General features: G+C 36.1%; 1 protein-coding gene across 1 annotated transcript; it reads left to right on the top strand.

Annotated features, from left to right (window-relative positions):
• The first annotated feature begins 6917 nt into the window (after positions 1 to 6917).
• Positions 6918 to 17575, top strand: LOC101894448 (homeobox protein cut). The gene is made up of 3 exons (XM_020038436.2): positions 6918 to 7016; positions 13561 to 15163; positions 17020 to 17575. The coding sequence occupies exons 2-3, from the start codon at positions 13897 to 13899 to the stop codon at positions 17472 to 17474; spliced, it is 1722 nt and encodes a 573-aa protein (XP_019893995.1). The 5' UTR covers positions 6918 to 7016; positions 13561 to 13896; the 3' UTR covers positions 17475 to 17575.
• The last annotated feature ends 62 nt before the right edge of the window (positions 17576 to 17637 follow it).

The following is a 17637-nucleotide window of genomic DNA, read 5'->3' as shown; positions in this document are numbered from 1 at the left end:
TTCTTCTAATGTTCTTTTACCCTAGGGTGGAGGGTATTAAAAGTTTGGCCCGGCCGAACTTAATGTTTTTTTACTTGTTTTTTTTTTTGCTTTCATTCAATAAAATTTAAAAAAAAAATTAAAAATTATGGCGTTTAACTTTGTTGCATTTTTTATCTCACCCTGTATATTTATGTATTATTCGCCCCGCTCTTCTTTTAAAAAGTAGTCCTCTTTTTTATTTGTTGTGTTATGAAAAAAAGTACGGGAACACAGCCAATAGATTTCTTAATTATTAATTAATCATACGCCACCTTATATTTTTATTAAAATCGATCATTCGCCATGATGAACTTCATTCCATTTTTGTTTGGAACTGTATAAAATTTGTAAAAAACAAAATTATTTTTAAATTCCATTCCAAGTCCCCTATTTATTACGAGTAGGGTACCTGCTTTGCTTTATTGTCTGGCAAAAGAATCACAGCAAAACATTCATCTTGTGTAAACATCTATTATGGGAATATTAAAATGGAGTAAAAATAAAAAATGGATACACAAACACACACATACACATCCAAACTTACACAGCATTACATTCTTACAGATATTATGGTGGATGTTGTTGATGATTATATTATAGCGTAGGAATGCCAAAGAATACGATTGGAAGGGGAAGAGGGGGGAGAAAGATGGCATGACTGTATGCAAAGTAAAAGTTTAAAAATTGTTCAGCAACAATCTGAGTTTGCAATATAAAATAATCTCAATGCTGTATACTGGCTGGATTGGTTGAATGTAACATCCCAGTTAACCAATTATTTAAAAATGCCTTAAATATAAATAAAGGAAAACTAAATATAATAAAAATGTTTGGATGTGTGCAATTTGAAAAGAGTTGGATGCTTATTTCGCGTTATGATAACCGTATGCTTATTTCGGAATTTATAATCGTTTCGGTCATTTAACATTTTAACCCTTTGTGGGGGAGGTACCAGAAGGAATGGTCCGATCTCTACCATATTTATAACAGACCTTGTGTTGATGGAAATATTGAGATGTGTGCAAGTCTGAATGAAATCGGATGCTAATTTCGTGTTTTATGAGCTTCATGAATATTAAAAAAAATTAACCGTTTGTAGGGAGGTACCAGAAGGAGTGGACAGATATATTCCATCTTCACATCAGACCTTGGGTTAATAAAAATATTGTGATGTGTAAAATTTGTATTTTCGTACTCTTGTATCACATTTTATAAGAGATATAATTATTCAAAATTTTGACCCTTTGTGGGGGAAGCAGTTGATGGAGTGGGCCGAAATTGTCCATTTTCGCACCTGACCTAGCACTGATCCAAATATAAGGATTTTCATGGTTGGAGGAAAATCGGATTATCCTTTCTCCGTCTGTGCAGTAAAATATTTTCTTTGAAAATTCAAGGTTTTGTGGGGGAGGTTGATCGATATTGCCCATCTCCGAACTCGATCTAAGTTTGATAATAATATTACGATGTACCAAGTTTGGACCAAATCGGATACTCCCTTCGAGAGTTATGGTCCGCCCCAGCCAGACAGATAGACGGACGGATGGACATCGCTAGATCGACTCCAATTGTTCTGAAATGGATTTGGTCCAAAGAGACCTAGGGTCTAAAACTGGAATTACGATGAGAGACGATCAGATATATACCCTCTCTAGCCATATGACTGAGGGCATAATAATCACAATGAGAAGGTTTAGGAGCCATACCAAAATTTCAACCAACATTGACAATTTTTTGCGAGGATGTTTTCTACTTATTTCTATTTTAGAATATTAAGTTAATTGGAACGAGGAAATAAAAAACCCCACACCCTTATTAAAATAATGGGTTAGTAATCCGTTTTGTCATGAGTATTTTTGCTGGGTTATGGGATACAAAGAGGAAAAATGGAAGATGGAGAAAAACAACTTATACAGAGTCAGGCAATAATATATTTTCAAAATCTTATACTTTGTGAAAATGTCACATCATTAAAATGTGATAATTAGAACTAAACTTTTAACAACTCAATCCAAAATAGTTTAAAATGTGCAATAAAGTCACTACTCCAAATTAGACTACTTCTAATTTTTTCCTGGTAATGTCTGTACATATTTTAAAAATTACGAACTCTTTATTTTATTGGATAAAAAGTACCATATCTTCTTCGAAGGGTTTCCGATGTAAAATTTGGATTGTGACAGGGATATAATACCCTTTATCTACCATTAATATATGGCTAAGGCTGTCAAAACAACAAAATTACTTGAGAATGTTGAAAGAAAATCATTTACTAGATTTAAATTTTGTTGTAATGAACTCAGCATTAGAACTCAAAAGTAGATTTTCAAAGGGAAAAAAATCATGGAAACTTAACCTCACTTTTTGATATTCATAACTATTTTTTTTAAACTTTTCTTTAAAACACTTATCCCCTGAATAATGTAATGCATCTCACACATCTGAAACCATGTATTCGTTCCTTCTCAAATGGCTTATGTGTAATCCATATATCCACAAGGATAAATTAATGATATCCCCACAAAAGCGCCTTATTAAGGATAATGATGTAAACACAAACCCAATAACAAATTATATGGTGGAGAATTTTTATAATAATATTTTATGGCTTTAAAATAATGTGGCCAAGAGCAACAGTACTTCATTCGACGAACATTGTGTGAGAGTATGCCCGTATGTGTGTGTATGTGGGAGGCGAACGATAAAAACTCACGAAGTTTCTAAAATGTTAAAAAAGATGGAAAATAACAATGGCGGCTACGACACACACTTACGAACATGTATGCATAATAATAAGCAGACACAAACCACCCGCCCCCTAAAAAACCATAAAAATGGCATAACGTAAAGACAAAAAAAAGCAAACAGACACACACACTCCCTCACACAACAGCCTTTGTATAATGTGACTCCACTCTCCCCATTCACATTTACATGAATTCATAATAATTCGACCACCATCATCTATCCACCCAATCTCTCTTGCCACCACATGATTTTGATGGGTTTGGAGTCCTGCTCGTGTATGTGTGATTCCACAATAAAAGAGTAGTAACAATTTATTACAAGTGAGAGAAAGAGAAAGGAAGAGCATTATGATAAAAAAAACAAATCATAATTCACCACAATTTCTAAAACAAACATAACACCTTAGCCCCATAAACTCCCACCCACTTCTCCACCCAATCTCTGGGGATTCTCATTATATTGGTACTCATTTGTTTGTTTTTTTTTTATATTTTAAATCACATTCTTTTCCGAGAAAAAACCCCCACTTGTAATTTGTTGTAAATCTGAATATTTGCGTAAAAATGCTTAATTTACTTTGCTTATGAGAGCGTTGCCGTGATTTTGCGCAGATTGGTATTGCTCTCCCTGTCTCTCAGGATTTTGTTTTTGTTGTTTTTTCATAAGGACAAAAACAAATTAGCTGGTATGGAGGCAAGAGAATATTCTGCTTGATGTTGATGAGATTTGAAGGTCTTGAAAGCTATCAAAGGAGTTGCCATTTTGGGACTAGCCCGCTGATATTGTCGGAGTTGCACTCCGCGAATCACATCAAAGTGGGAAATTTGTATGAGGCTAATAAACCATTAAAATCTATATTAAAATCATTATTTGCTAATGGAAGTTTTAATGGAATGGATCGATAATAGACTGCTTATGGATATTTGGGAGTCCCTAGACCTGATTTTAGAAAAGAATGGGATAGCACATTTGTAGTAGCTGCCAAAAAGGCAACTACGCTCTAACTTTTTTTAAATATCTGCCAATGTAGAGCGAATAATAATAATTTCCCAATGCTGTAAGAAGTGACAAATATATTAGAATATTATATAGCACAATGGCAGGACAGGTTAATGTGGTTATTGGTAAGTAAGTTCTCCCTTATCGAAGAAACAATTATAGATTCAGTATTTACATGCAATTTCAAAAATTTTATGAGATAACCCAACCCCTCCTTGCGATCATATTTACTATAAATCCAGTATTTGGTATAGCCCCCATGTACCTAATACCTAATGATATTCGGTATTTCGAATGTTTAAATCAGAATTTGCTAACCTTTGAAGACTTACGATATACAAATTCAAACAACGTCGACGTTTTGACATGGATTTTATATGGAGAATCGGTTTAAATTTCGGGTTAATTGTGCACCAAATAGCCAATATCAGTCCAAATGACCTGGTAACTCCGACCGTATTAAATCTAGGAGCAAGTACATGAAATTTGGTTAAAATCGGTTCAGATATAGCTATAGCTCTCATATATATGTTTTATCCGATTTGGTGTTTAAGTCCCTTACATTTGTAATACGCACTCTACAACAATGACATTCGGTACCAAATGTCAGATACAGCCCGGAAATACCTCTACCAAATTTTATCAAGATCGGTTCAGATTTGGATATAGCTCCTATATATATTATCCGATTCAGATTTATTGTGCACCAAATGGACTTTTGACCTGTCCTTACTGATTGTACTTTACAAAAAAGATTTTGGTAGTAAAATCACATTGGACATCTGGCAACATTGGCGGAGACATCCCTGTAATATTTGTGGGTACATTAGCTCTAATGATGATTGAAATGTGTTGAACGTTGTTTTTTTTCTTTTTTGTTGTTTTGTTTTTGTTCCTTTGTGTCAAATATCATTGTGTTTGTGTGTGGGTGTGTTTTTGTAACGGTGGGTGTTAGTAAAGGGTTATTATTGGTTCAATTTTTACAAATGACTTTTTTTGTTGGTATTTCGTAATGGAGTTGTTGTTTCATTTGACAAGTTAATAAGCGTGTGGATAATGACTGTGTTCGAAACGAGAGGACGATTACAAATGGATTGAAGTGGAAAAATACGAAATTGTGATTTAAAATGGAAAATTGTGTAGCCTAAATGATGATGCAAGGGCTATAAGTTAAAACCTTAAATTGTTTGGCCTTAGGATAACAATTTTTGTTTAGCTATAAGAGCTGTTGGAATTCATATATTCATGCTCATAAATGACAATATTTGTACCATGCTTTGAACCACTTACCATTTAGACAATTGGGCGCCAAAACGGTTAATAGGGTAAAGTTGAATGTTTATTAAAAAATATAAAAATGTTCGCAATTAACAAGTAAAAAAACATAAAGTTCCAATTTTTCATGCCATTGGGAGCTACCCTTATTTCAGTGCTTTCCGAAAACGTGGACCTATACACACAATGTTTCGCCACCGGAGCTCGAACCCATTTTGACCTACAAATGCCAATTTTTAAACAAATCCGTTGAAAAATGTGGGTAAAACCATCAAAATGCCGAATATCGGGAAGTACCTTTATATAGTCCTTTACGAAAACGTGGACCTATACCTACAATGTTTCGCCACCGGAGCTAGAACACATTATAACCTACAAATACCAATTTTTAGACAAATTCGTCAAAAAGAAAAAATGTGGCAAAAATCATCAAAACGCCGAATTTCGGTAGGTACCGTTATATGGGGACTATATCAAAAGGTGAAAATATATACCAAGTTCCGCGTGGTAACGAAAAATATATTTTCGCACTATAACCTGCATTGACAGTGTATTAGAAGGATTGGGCCCAAAAACTGCTATTACCAAAAATTGGTATAAGTCAAAAGCAGGGGTTCTGTGGAGGATCGACACCAAATGCCCTCAACTTCGATGAGGCATATTGAGACCCATCAAACAAGTTTCCAGTAAAAAAAAAAACTAATGTCTAACCCATTTTTTAACAAGGTCATGTCACTTCAAATTAGAACTTATTCCTCGGATACAAAAAATCTGGAGTCAACTTTTTAGTTAGCAGGTCCAAGTAACATTACTGAGATTACGGAACTTCATGTTCTCCTGTTCACGTTACAGGAGAAATCCCCAAGATCAAGAAGCCTATTAGGCAGAATGAATAGTATTCACACAGTTTCAGACGCCGAAACTTTAACTATTTTATGCTGGCCAAATTCTGGCTTGGCCAAGACGTTTCTCTTTCTCATGCATTAAATTTATATAAAACAAATTACAAACTTGTAAAATACAATAATTTAGTTCCGTACACAAATATCTGCCATTAGAAGATTCAGCCTATCCAAAGGGATAATATGCTAGTTTCAACATCATAAAAATCAACTAAATGACTCTTAAATAATGTTACAATTGTTCAAATAAAAACGGGATGAGCAGCGGTGACATGGAAAGGGGTTACGCACAGGGCAAAAAATGCTAATCATTGTTGGCTAATAATGATGTTATCCTTAAAATTACACCAATATAGAAACCAGGCATCAGACAGACAGACAACCATCCCCGCCATGCCAACCCAATATAGTAAAACAACCGCCGACATAGCCGACCAACATTGGAGAGCAACAATTTTTGCTACACGACGGACGAGGGCAAAAGTTAGTGTTTTTTTTTTTTCAATAACCACCCCCAAAGGAAAGGATGTCGAGCCCTATTACCACCCAACAAACTACACTTGTTTTTTCATTCCTTCGAAACCTTTGTCGACGCTACTGTTGCCGCTGCTGCTACATCAAATTGTGATGAGGACGAGGATGATGATGCCTTTTTAATGCTGAGCAAATATTTTAATCGTTCAGTTTCAAATGTGAAAAGCTCGTGATAACACGTTTTATGTGCCGCAAAAACGACAGACTTCAAACGTTAAAGGACCTCAACGCTACAGAGCAAATAGAAATAAAGAAATAAATATTTGCTCTCTCTGTTCGCACACGCCAACGTTTGTAAATGTTGTAAAACGGAAGTGAAGAATTAATAGATTCTTGTATTTGCCGACGGATTTTTGATTTTTCAGAAGTGAGGGTGTTGTTGAAGAAAACTAAAAAAGTGAAGTGAAAATAATAAAAATAAATCGAACTTGTGTGAAATTAATTGGATGTATACTACATAAATAAATAAATTATTAAATGTAATATTGGATTACACATAGCCAATGTATGGATTATAAATGGAAAATTGTTGAAAAGGTTTGTATTTTTATTGAATATGATTAAAAATGAAAAATTGTACAAATTTATCCCAAAAAATATTCAGTTTGGAAAGTAATGTTTTTCGCATGTACCAATTTTATCTTCGTTATATTTAATCAAATGCCTAGGGTTTGGAGTTATTCCCGCACATAAAATGGAATATCTATCTCTAATCACGATCAGAAATAACTCATAAATATATATCTTGGATTCTAGACATTTCTTGTGCAAGGGTTTACAAAATCTTTGGATTTGTATGAAACCATAACATATCCCCTCCAAATTGCGGGTGTAATAATATGTACTTTCATAATCCTTCTTTAATTGTCTTCAATATATATTTAAAATTTGACAACCAATAACCCAAGTGAGTTAAGTTTCCCTAAATCGTACAGAAGCTTTTTTAGAAAAGACGACCCTTATTGGATGTCTTCTATTGAAGACATTCAAGTGAAAGACGTCTTATATGAGGTCTTCCACAGCTTAAAACAATTAAAAAATGTTATATACATACATTTTTTCCTTCTGAAATTAACCTGATTGATGCTTAAAAACAGGGTAACATTTCCTTTTTTTAAACGAAAAATTTGATGGAATTTTCGAAATCCGTTTCAGGAAATTTTTAGTCGATCTAGGGACGCTCGTTCGTATGTCTGGCTGATGCGCAGAAGAACTCTTAAAGGGAGTATCCGACTTGGTCTGAACTTGGTACATCGTAATATTATTTTCAAACTTATGCCGAGTTCGGTGATGGAAAACATCAGCCCACTCTTCTTGTACCTCATGACAAAAGGTCTACATTTTCATATAAAATAATTTACCTCATAAAATAAGTACTTTACAAATTCACATATTTATATCGTGCGCCCTCCATCGAGTACCTCCTCTTAATAGGGTAAAAAATTTGAATAATCATAACTTTAACAAAATGTAAAATAAGAGTCAGATTGTCTTCAAATTGTCGTACATCCCATTATTTTTAACAACAGAAGATGGAAGAACAGCGGATAAAACGGACCACTCCTTCTGGTACCTCCACACAAAGGGTTAACATTAAAAAAAAAAAACAAAAACTGTTAAAACTTGCAAAATAAGCATAAGATCCTTCTTATACCCCCACCATTCTATGGAGGGTATATTAGCATTGTCATTCCTTTTGTAACTCCTCGAAATATTCATGATAGAACCTACAAAGTATATAGTATATATTCTGTATCAGCTTAAAATTCTAAAATGATTTTAGTTTGTAAATGCACCATGTCCCCCCGTATAAAGAACATCATTTAAACGGTATTTTTGAACATTTTGAAGTTCCTTCCAAATGGTGAAGGGTATTAAAAACTCGACCCGGGCAAACTTAGATGCCTTTTTAGTTGTTAAACTTCAAACATTCCAATATTTCTACTAACACAAGATCTGTTGTAAAGAAGGTAGATATCGGTCCATTTCTTCAGATATCTCCCCCACCAGGGGTCTAAATTTTCAATACCCAAAAGTTTTAAAAAAATGCGAAATGGGCATTGAATTCTCTGTAAATTTTCACACATCCCAATACTACTTCTAAAACAAAATCTGGTATAAAGATGATAGATATCAATCCACCCCTCCTGGCAACGCCCACACAAAGATTCACAATTTTTAATACTTATACCTCTCATAGCTTGTAAAACCAGTTAGCGATACTTGATATATCTAAATATTTCTCCCAGTCAGTAATTTGATGTGAATTTGGAATTTATCGGCCTACTCGTGCCCCACAAAAGTTTACATTTTATATCCTTTACCATAGTGTAGAGGGTATAGTAAGTTTGTCATTCCGTTTGTAACACCTCGAAATAAAATTCAATGTCGATTTAACGATGTCCGTCCGCCTGTCGCTCTAGCTTCCGAACGAAATTAAGCATGGTGATAAAATCTTAGTCAAATATATATTACGTCTGCAGAGCTTTTGGTATTAAAAATGGGCCATGGGTATAGCCCCCATATAATGGTACCTTCCGTATTTTTTGTATTTTGGTTATTTAAGCGACATTGTTCACCGGAATCGTTTCAAATTTTGTATTTGAAGTTCATAATGGAAATTACAGCCAATGACAGAAAATATAGCCCTCATATAACGGTACTTTCCGATATTAAATTTCGTATTTAAAGTTGGGAATCGGTACTACAACCTATGAAAGAAAATTGTCTATGCAGGTCTACGTTTTCTTATAGCCGCCATATAACGGTGCCACCCAAAATTCGGTATTTTATGATATTAGCGACATTATTTAACGGAACTGTTTCAAATTTCGCATTTAATATTCGGTTCGGCACTACATTCTATGACAATGAATTATTTATGCAGGTCCACGTACTCATAATAGCCCCAATATAACGGTTTTCATTTAAGCGGTTTTTTTTCGGAATTTTCTAAAAAAATTTAAGTTCCTTCTAAATGGTGAAGGTTGTTGAAAGTTTGGCCTGGCTGCTTTTTTTACTTGTCTGTCTGGATAAAAATCATGGATTATTAAAGAAAAACTTTTTAATATTTTCTCCTCAAAAATCTGGGATTTTTTTAATAAACATATGAAAATGGTCAGAGGCTAAGGATACACATCGGACAAATACAAATAACCATTCGGTTACAAGAGAAGTAGACATTCTTAATCCTTACTTTTAATTGGTACAGTATTGGAAGTGTTATTCATTTTAATAAAAGCGATGTAATATAACATTATATTTACAATTCGAGAATTCAATTTAAAATTTGAGTTATTTCTCTTGTATTTCGAATTATTTTCATTTTAATTTTGATTATTCCTTTGTAAAGTTAGATTTAAAATTTCGAATTACATCCGAATTAATTTTTTTGTTTTTTGCAACATAAATACCGGAAATGTGTTTATTTTATTTACTGCATTAGAGATTTCCTTATGCCTATTACACATACATATCTAGATCTAACCACAGATAGACATTTAAAGCGGAAATTATTTAAATACGACTGGACTTAAAATGAGTTGCTAGAAAGGCTTAGTATGAAGTGATGCCTTTCAACTTCCGTAATTATGTTTCGCTCATTATGCACTTTTGGGTCCACTGCTTTTGTATTATTATTGTTGTTGTTATTGCAACTGCCGGCAACATCCTCAGCATATTAACACTTCATAGAGAGAAAAGCCAACAACACACATGTCATGTGATAGTTGCACTTTGTTGTCATTGTTGTTGGAGTTCACTAAATGTTTAGCAAGCAACATAATCAGCACAGCGCTTCTTCATTTTAGTCATGTTAATACCTGATATGGCCACATTAGATTCTAACGATTTATATGATAACTTAACGTTGAGCAGTTGACAATAACCATATATCTAACGGTCCACCCTTATGTACATATATGAACTAAATATGTTATCACATCGTTATCATAGCCGGTGTCACATTCACATCTTCATTTAGTTAATTCAATATATATTTTCTAAAGACACACTTTACCAGATGATGATGACGACGATGATGAGGACAATGGGATTCAATTGCAACACCTTGATGTCGTCTAAGTGGAGGACGATGATGAGGAGTGGTTACGTGTCTTGCTACTACATTCAGACAAACAAACAACACTACTCATTTCTATAAACTAACCATGCAACGATCTTCACGCACTTTGAGGTAGAGTCAGGTATTTGCACTCTAGGGCCAAAGGAAATGCGAAAAGTGTGCACAAGAAGAAGAAGAAATGTGAAGTGTAATTTAGCCAGTACGCACACACATATGGAGCCAGAGACAATAGCAACTAGAGGACAGTTGAATGATTCGTCGTCTAATGCTACAATTCACTTAGTTTAGGTAATAAGGTGAATGTGGGGTTTGAGCAACGAAAAAAGCTATTTATGGTCTATTAGGGTATGGAAGTTAATAGAAATGCAGGGTGGTCGAAAAATACACGATTTTTTATTATATTGTTTGGAATTTCAAATGAAATCATTTAAATTGGAAATAGAATAATTCGAAAAATGAAGCTATTCGTACTACAAATGAAATTATCCAAATTGGAAATGAAATTTAATAAATAACATTAAATGCTCCAATTAAATCAAATGGAAGTCTTCAATTACAATTAATATGTTCCGAACTATATCGGAAAAAGTGTAAGTTTCAACTTTTTATTATAAAACCGTTCCTGTATTCGAAAATTTAAAAAAAAACATTTTAGGCAAATTGAAGAGAAAACCAGTAAGAAAAAGTCAAAAGTCGGGGAGGGCCGACTATATGATACCCTACACCACTATGCGTATTTAGTAGAGCTCATGTAACAAAAAGTTTATATTGGGAATTTATATGAAGTAGATCATACCAACTATGAACCATTGGGAACATTGTTGGGAAAAATATTCATTGGAGCAATAGATATACCCGACCGAGTACCACCATATGGTAAAATTCGGTCGAATATGAAAAATCTATTCAATTTGGACTGATATCACATATATGACAAGCAATAGCCGTAAAATCGGATGAAGATGTATATCGAAGCTATACAAAAATCTGAACGGACCTCGATAAAATTTGGCAGAGGTATTTTCGAGCAGTCCATTTGGGCTGATATTAGCCATTTGGTGCACAATTTACCTGGAATCGGATAAAGATATACAAGGTGAGATGAAAAAACTGCAACCAACTTCAGACTGCTGTCATTTCTAAGCCACTCGTCCGACAGCTGTTTACAAGCGTACAAAAGCATTTTGGTTAGAATTTTCCAGAAATAAGTTATTCGTGATGGAATTCAAGCGTGATAGTGTGATGTCTTTATATTTGGCTGGAAAACCACAAGTGGCTATCGTTAGAGCACTTCAGCATTTAAATGTGAATAAATATTTTGTGTCTCGTACCACCGCTCGGTAACGTGATACTGGTAGCGTAGCCCGACGTCAAGGAAGTGGAAGGAAGAAAACAGCAACATCAGTAGAAATTGTTTGAAAAGTAAAGAAGCGACTTGATCGAAACCCGCGTGGAAAAATGTCTCGTAAGCTGAACATATCGCAATGTTCCATTCGGCAAATATTAGAATATTAGCTTGCGGTAAAGCCTTTGAAATTCCAAAAAGTGCAAGAACTTACACCACAACAGAAAGAAAAAAGACTTAAAAGAGCTAAAGAGTGGCTTCGCTTGGCCGAAAGTGGTGAACTGCCGAATTAAGTTTTCTCCGATGAGAAAACATTCGTTGTCCATCAGTTTGTAAACAAACAAAATGATCCTGTTTACTTGTCAAAGAGGTCAGCTGAAAATGTACACCAGAACCCAAGCGCCGGCCATGGTGAAGGTGTGGGCCGCCATAACAGCTGGTGAACGCTCTCCGCTCGTACTAAGCGACTATGGCATCAAAATAAATGCCGAATATTATCGCGAAAATATTCTGGAGGGTGTATTAAAGCCGCACGCAAACATTTTGGCCACAGAACTTAGACATTCCAACAGGACTCAGCACCACCGCACTCAGCACGCGCCACCCAAGAATAGTTACAAAATGAGGTTCCTCGCTCGAGCGCACAATGGCCACCAAAATCTCCGGATACCAATCCGTTGGACTATTGTGTCTGAGGTATTTTGGAAAGCAAGGTTGACACTAAAAAATATCAAAGTGTCGATCACCTCAAGCAAGCGCTTCGTCGGGAATGGGCCAAAATACCGCAGAGCAACATTAGGGCAGCATGTGACGGTTTCATTGGCCGTTTGATGACCATAATTCGTGCCAAAGGTGACCAATTCGAACAAGTCTAAACTAATTCTAAAATTTGATGCTCTTTCCGAAATTTTTTTCTTTCATTCAATAAAATTTATAAAAAAACGCAAAAATTATGGCGTTTGACTTTGTTGCAGTTTTTTTTATCTCCCAAATCTGAATCGATCTCTATAAAATTTGGCAGAGGAACTTCTGGGCTGAATATGATACCAAACATCATTCTGGTGGAGTCCATATTAAGAATTTGAGGAACATAAACATCAATTACCATTATATGGGAGATTTATTTGTACATTTAGACCAATATAGCCTATTTTCAAAACGAAACATCTAAGAAGTACCAAAAATGTATATGCCAAATATAATTTGTTTATCTAAAATTCTACAACATCCATTTGGATTTCAACAGACGGACAACCGTCACCACAAGAAAACAAGTTTGGAGTTAAAAATACTAAAATGTAGCCCATTTAGTTGACAAATGTAGCTAGGACCTTCAAACCCCGATTCCCAATAATATGTGGCTCTAAACTAATTATACACATCATATTTGGAGACCGCATCTCTTCTACCTCCCATTTTTACCCTGAACTTTCTTTATGGCCAAAAACCTTTAGTTAACTAACTCCTTCATAGTTAAATGCAACTTCTTTTTCCGCCTGGTTTAGGTTAATTGTCTCACACAAAACAATTACATATCGGATGACACTGGCCACCGAGGGCCTACACAACCGAGTTTAACGCCATCCAACTAATGTCGTACTATTTTTTTTTTTCTTTCCTTTTCTCTTCTTTTGCATTCCCACATAATACAGAGAGAGATTGCAGCCACCATAGCCGACCATCCGTGTGCTTGGAACAATAGCAGAGACCATTGACCGACAAGTCTACGCAACAATAGCTGCAAAAGTGCCAGGCTGGCCCCAAAACTATTAGCCAAAGATTGTCACTCAACTAATGGAGCTATTTTGCTGCTGGGCTCAAATGTAAAACTGACACCAAAGTGCCAACAACGGACACAGCAAACAAAATACCAACAGAATATTTTCTACGGACAACTTCATCAGCTCACTGCTGCAACGGGAGCAAAGCGGTACGACCACATGCAGACACCCACAAGGCTAGGAGCAACAGGATTTCCATAAACAAGAATGCTACAGAAATATCATCCGAATCCTTTGTCCCATTTTTTGGCTCTGCACAATTCACAGGCAACGCACAATCATGTGGTGGATGCCCACACCTTGGCGACAACCCTTGCGAATAGTCACAGTCAATTTCAACAACAGCAACATTCCCTCCATCACCACCAACAACACCACCATCATCAGCAACAACAACAACAACTGCACCACCATAATCAGCCACAACAAACTGCCTCGGCCTTATTAGCGAATCAACATCACAACACCCACCACCACCATCATCATCATCTACAACTGGCGGCGGCAGCAGCAGCCCAACATTTGATCTCTCATAATTCGCCAAGCCAACAGCAGCAGCAGCATCAGCAACAACAACAACTACATTCACCCATTCTTCATTCGCCACTAGACTGCCAAACTACAAACCCCAACCTGCGCCAGCCCAACACCCCACCCACACACAGACACACACAGCAGCTAATCGAGGAGGCAGCGGCAACGGTGAGCACAACCCTTGATGCTGGCAAATCCTTTACAATAGCCGCCATTTTGGGTTTACAAAAGAGTGCCATGGAGAGCTCGTGCAAAGAATACACCAACAATGTGATTAACCTTTCATTAAATGGTGGTAGCTCGAATTGTACCAAAAACAACAACAACAGCAACAACGAAGAAACAGTCAATGGCCATGACGACATGAATGGACAAAAGCATCAACAGAATCTAGCCACCCCCGAACACAGGCATACAGATGAACTACAAACCCATTTGCAACAACAACAACTCCATCATCCCCATCATTTGACCCATGCCAATCTTAACAGCAACAACAACCACAGAGATGTCACAAACTTAAATGTAAATAAATCCGTAATTCCATCAGCATCATCATCCACCACCTCATTGTCGTCTAATATTTGCCACAATATCATGACCTCTGTGGCAGCGGCGGCCAATACTGTAAATAATAACTGTGATAGTGTTCCAGTTGCAACATCTGCCGCGGCCAATGTCAATGTGCTAATGAATCGTTACTTGCCCTCGGCCATGGTTAATGTGACAGGTAGTGCATTTGCCACGACAACACCTGCAATGTCCCATCAGCAACATTCTCGGGCGAATAGTTTTGTGGCGGCAGCAGCAGCCGCTGCAGCCGCAGCAGCCAATGTACCGGGTGCACCATCCGCATTGCAGAGTCTACAACAATTGCACCAACAACACGCGGCCGCACATCAGTCCAATCTGAGTTTTCAACGTGAAAAACTGAAAGCAGGTAGGTACGAGAATCCATAGTATGAAGTCCACAGTTGCGGTAAAAAAGAATTTGTAAAAAATATATTCCTACAAATCCAAGAATTTTGATAGAGAGACCCTTGAAGAAAATCTTTTTATAAAAGTATAGGCTTACAATCTTTGAAAAACTCACAATTTTTGTTCTGAAGACCTGTGAAAATGAACTTTAAAATCCAAGACTTTTTCTGAAGATGCTCGAACAAGTGTTGACAAATTTACAGTTTTTGGTCTAAAGGTCCTTATAAAAAATCTAAACATCCATGGCTTTTGGTCTACAGGTCCTTGAAATTTTTCTGCAGTAGGTACTACGGTTTTTGATCTAAAGAACCTTTACAAATTTTTCATAGATTTTCTTAGATCCAATAAAAAATAAAAAACCTTTCAAAACTTTTGATGTGGAGCTCCTTGTAATCCCTGAAAAGACCTTGTAAAAAATACTCTTAAAAAATCTACAGAAACCCCTTGTATAAATGTTCTTCAAAAAAATCACGATTTTTGTCGAGGTACCCTTGTAAAAAACAATAATGCATAAAATGAAAAAAAAAATGTCGGAAATAGCATAAAATTTTAGAATAAATTTAGATTCGTTCGAATTGATCATCTTTGGCACGAATTATGGCCAATGAAACCGTCACACGTGCCAGCCTTGCTTTCCAAAATACTCCAGACACAATAGTCCAACGGATTTGAATCCGGAGATTTTGGTAGCCATTGTGCGCTGGAAATGAAGCGAGAAACCTCATTTTGTAACCATTCTTGAGTGGCGCGTGCTGAGTGCGATGGTACTGAGTCCTGTTCGAATGTCCAAGGTCTGTGGCCAAATGTTTGCCTGCCCAAGGCTTTAATACACCTTCCATAATATTTTCGCGATAATATTTGGCATTTATTACGATGCCACGGTCCATTAATACGAGCGGAGAGCAACCATCGGCTGTTATGGCAGCCCACACCATCACCATGGCCAGCGCTTGAGTTCTGGTGGCCAACCAAAGGTGCACATTGTCAGCTGACCACTTTGGCAAGTAAACACGATAATTTTGTTTGTTTACAAACTGCTGGACAACGAATGTTTTCTCATCGGAGCGAAGACAACCAATTTCGGCAGTTCATAACTTTCGACCAAGCGAAGCTATCTTTAGCTCTTTTGAGTCTATTTTCTTTCTGTTGTGGTGTAAGTTCTTGCACTTTTTGGAAATTCAATGGCCCGAGCTCGTTTTTCAATACTTGCCGAATGAAATATTGCGATGTGTTCAGCTCACGAGCCATTTTTCGGCCACTGCGACGCGGGTTTCGATTAAGTCGCTTCTTTACTTTTCAAACCATTTTGCACCAGTTGGTTGCATTTTTTTATCTCATCCTGTATAGCAGAATTTTATGGCAATTTTTTTAGAATTTATTGACCTCTTTTAGAAAAAGGGCCAAAAAGACACCTTTGTTGACACGCATGAGGGTTAAAATATTTAATCAATACACTCCTTGTATTTTTGTCTGGAATGTTGTCGAACACAATGTATACCTGATATGCATGGATTCCGAGGAATCTTAATCCAAGAATTTCAAAAAGTGAGGAAGAGGGTGGAAAATGCCTCCTTTATTTTGTCTACTTTGCTACTACTACTACCGCTATTTTTCAAAACGCCGGGACACATGTTTCTTTTTTAGTTCATACACTACTGGGTTTTCCCCGTAATAAAAAAAATGGATTTTGTAGCACCGTTCGACCTACCCATTGACCTAATATAGGATTTTCTATAATTCAGTATATACAATGACTATAAATACGCAATTAACAATTCTAACAGACTTTATCAAAAATATCCTTCTTTATTCTTCCAGACAACAGTTCGAAAAAATCCTCACTGAAAAATAAAAGAGTGCGCACCATATTTACCCCTGAGCAGCTGGAACGTTTAGAGGCGGAATTTGAAAGACAACAATATATGGTGGGTCCAGAACGTTTATATTTGGCACATACACTGCAATTAACCGAAGCTCAAGTCAAAGTTTGGTTTCAAAACAGACGCATCAAATGGCGTAAACATCATTTGGAAATAACACAACAGCGATTGGCTCTTTTGCGACAAACTCAGATTGTGCCAGGCAATAGTACAGATCAAACTACAGTTAAAGTAGATGGTACCGACGACGACGACGAAGATTGTGATAATATAAAACGTGAAGAGCTTAGAGATCTCAGAGAAGATAGTAGACAAGATACCGAATCCGAGTTGTCGGTTTGTAATGATTCCATGGATGCCGAAAGTATCCTAGATGATGAAGAAGAAACGTAAGAGAGATGTTCAGCGAGTGAAGTTGATTATTTGAGTTGAATTGTTTTAGCGATTTGTAAATAGATTTGAAATGATATTAAGAAAAAATGTACATAAATAAATTAGTCATAAACGATTTAAATTAATTCAATAAAAAAATGAGATGTTAAAATTATGAGAGATT

The sequence above is a fragment of the Musca domestica genome, unplaced genomic scaffold, assembly GCF_030504385.1.
Source record: "Musca domestica strain aabys unplaced genomic scaffold, Musca_domestica.polishedcontigs.V.1.1 12, whole genome shotgun sequence".
NCBI lineage: Eukaryota > Metazoa > Arthropoda > Insecta > Diptera > Muscidae > Musca > Musca domestica.
This window is presented reverse-complemented; position numbering and strand designations above follow the sequence as displayed.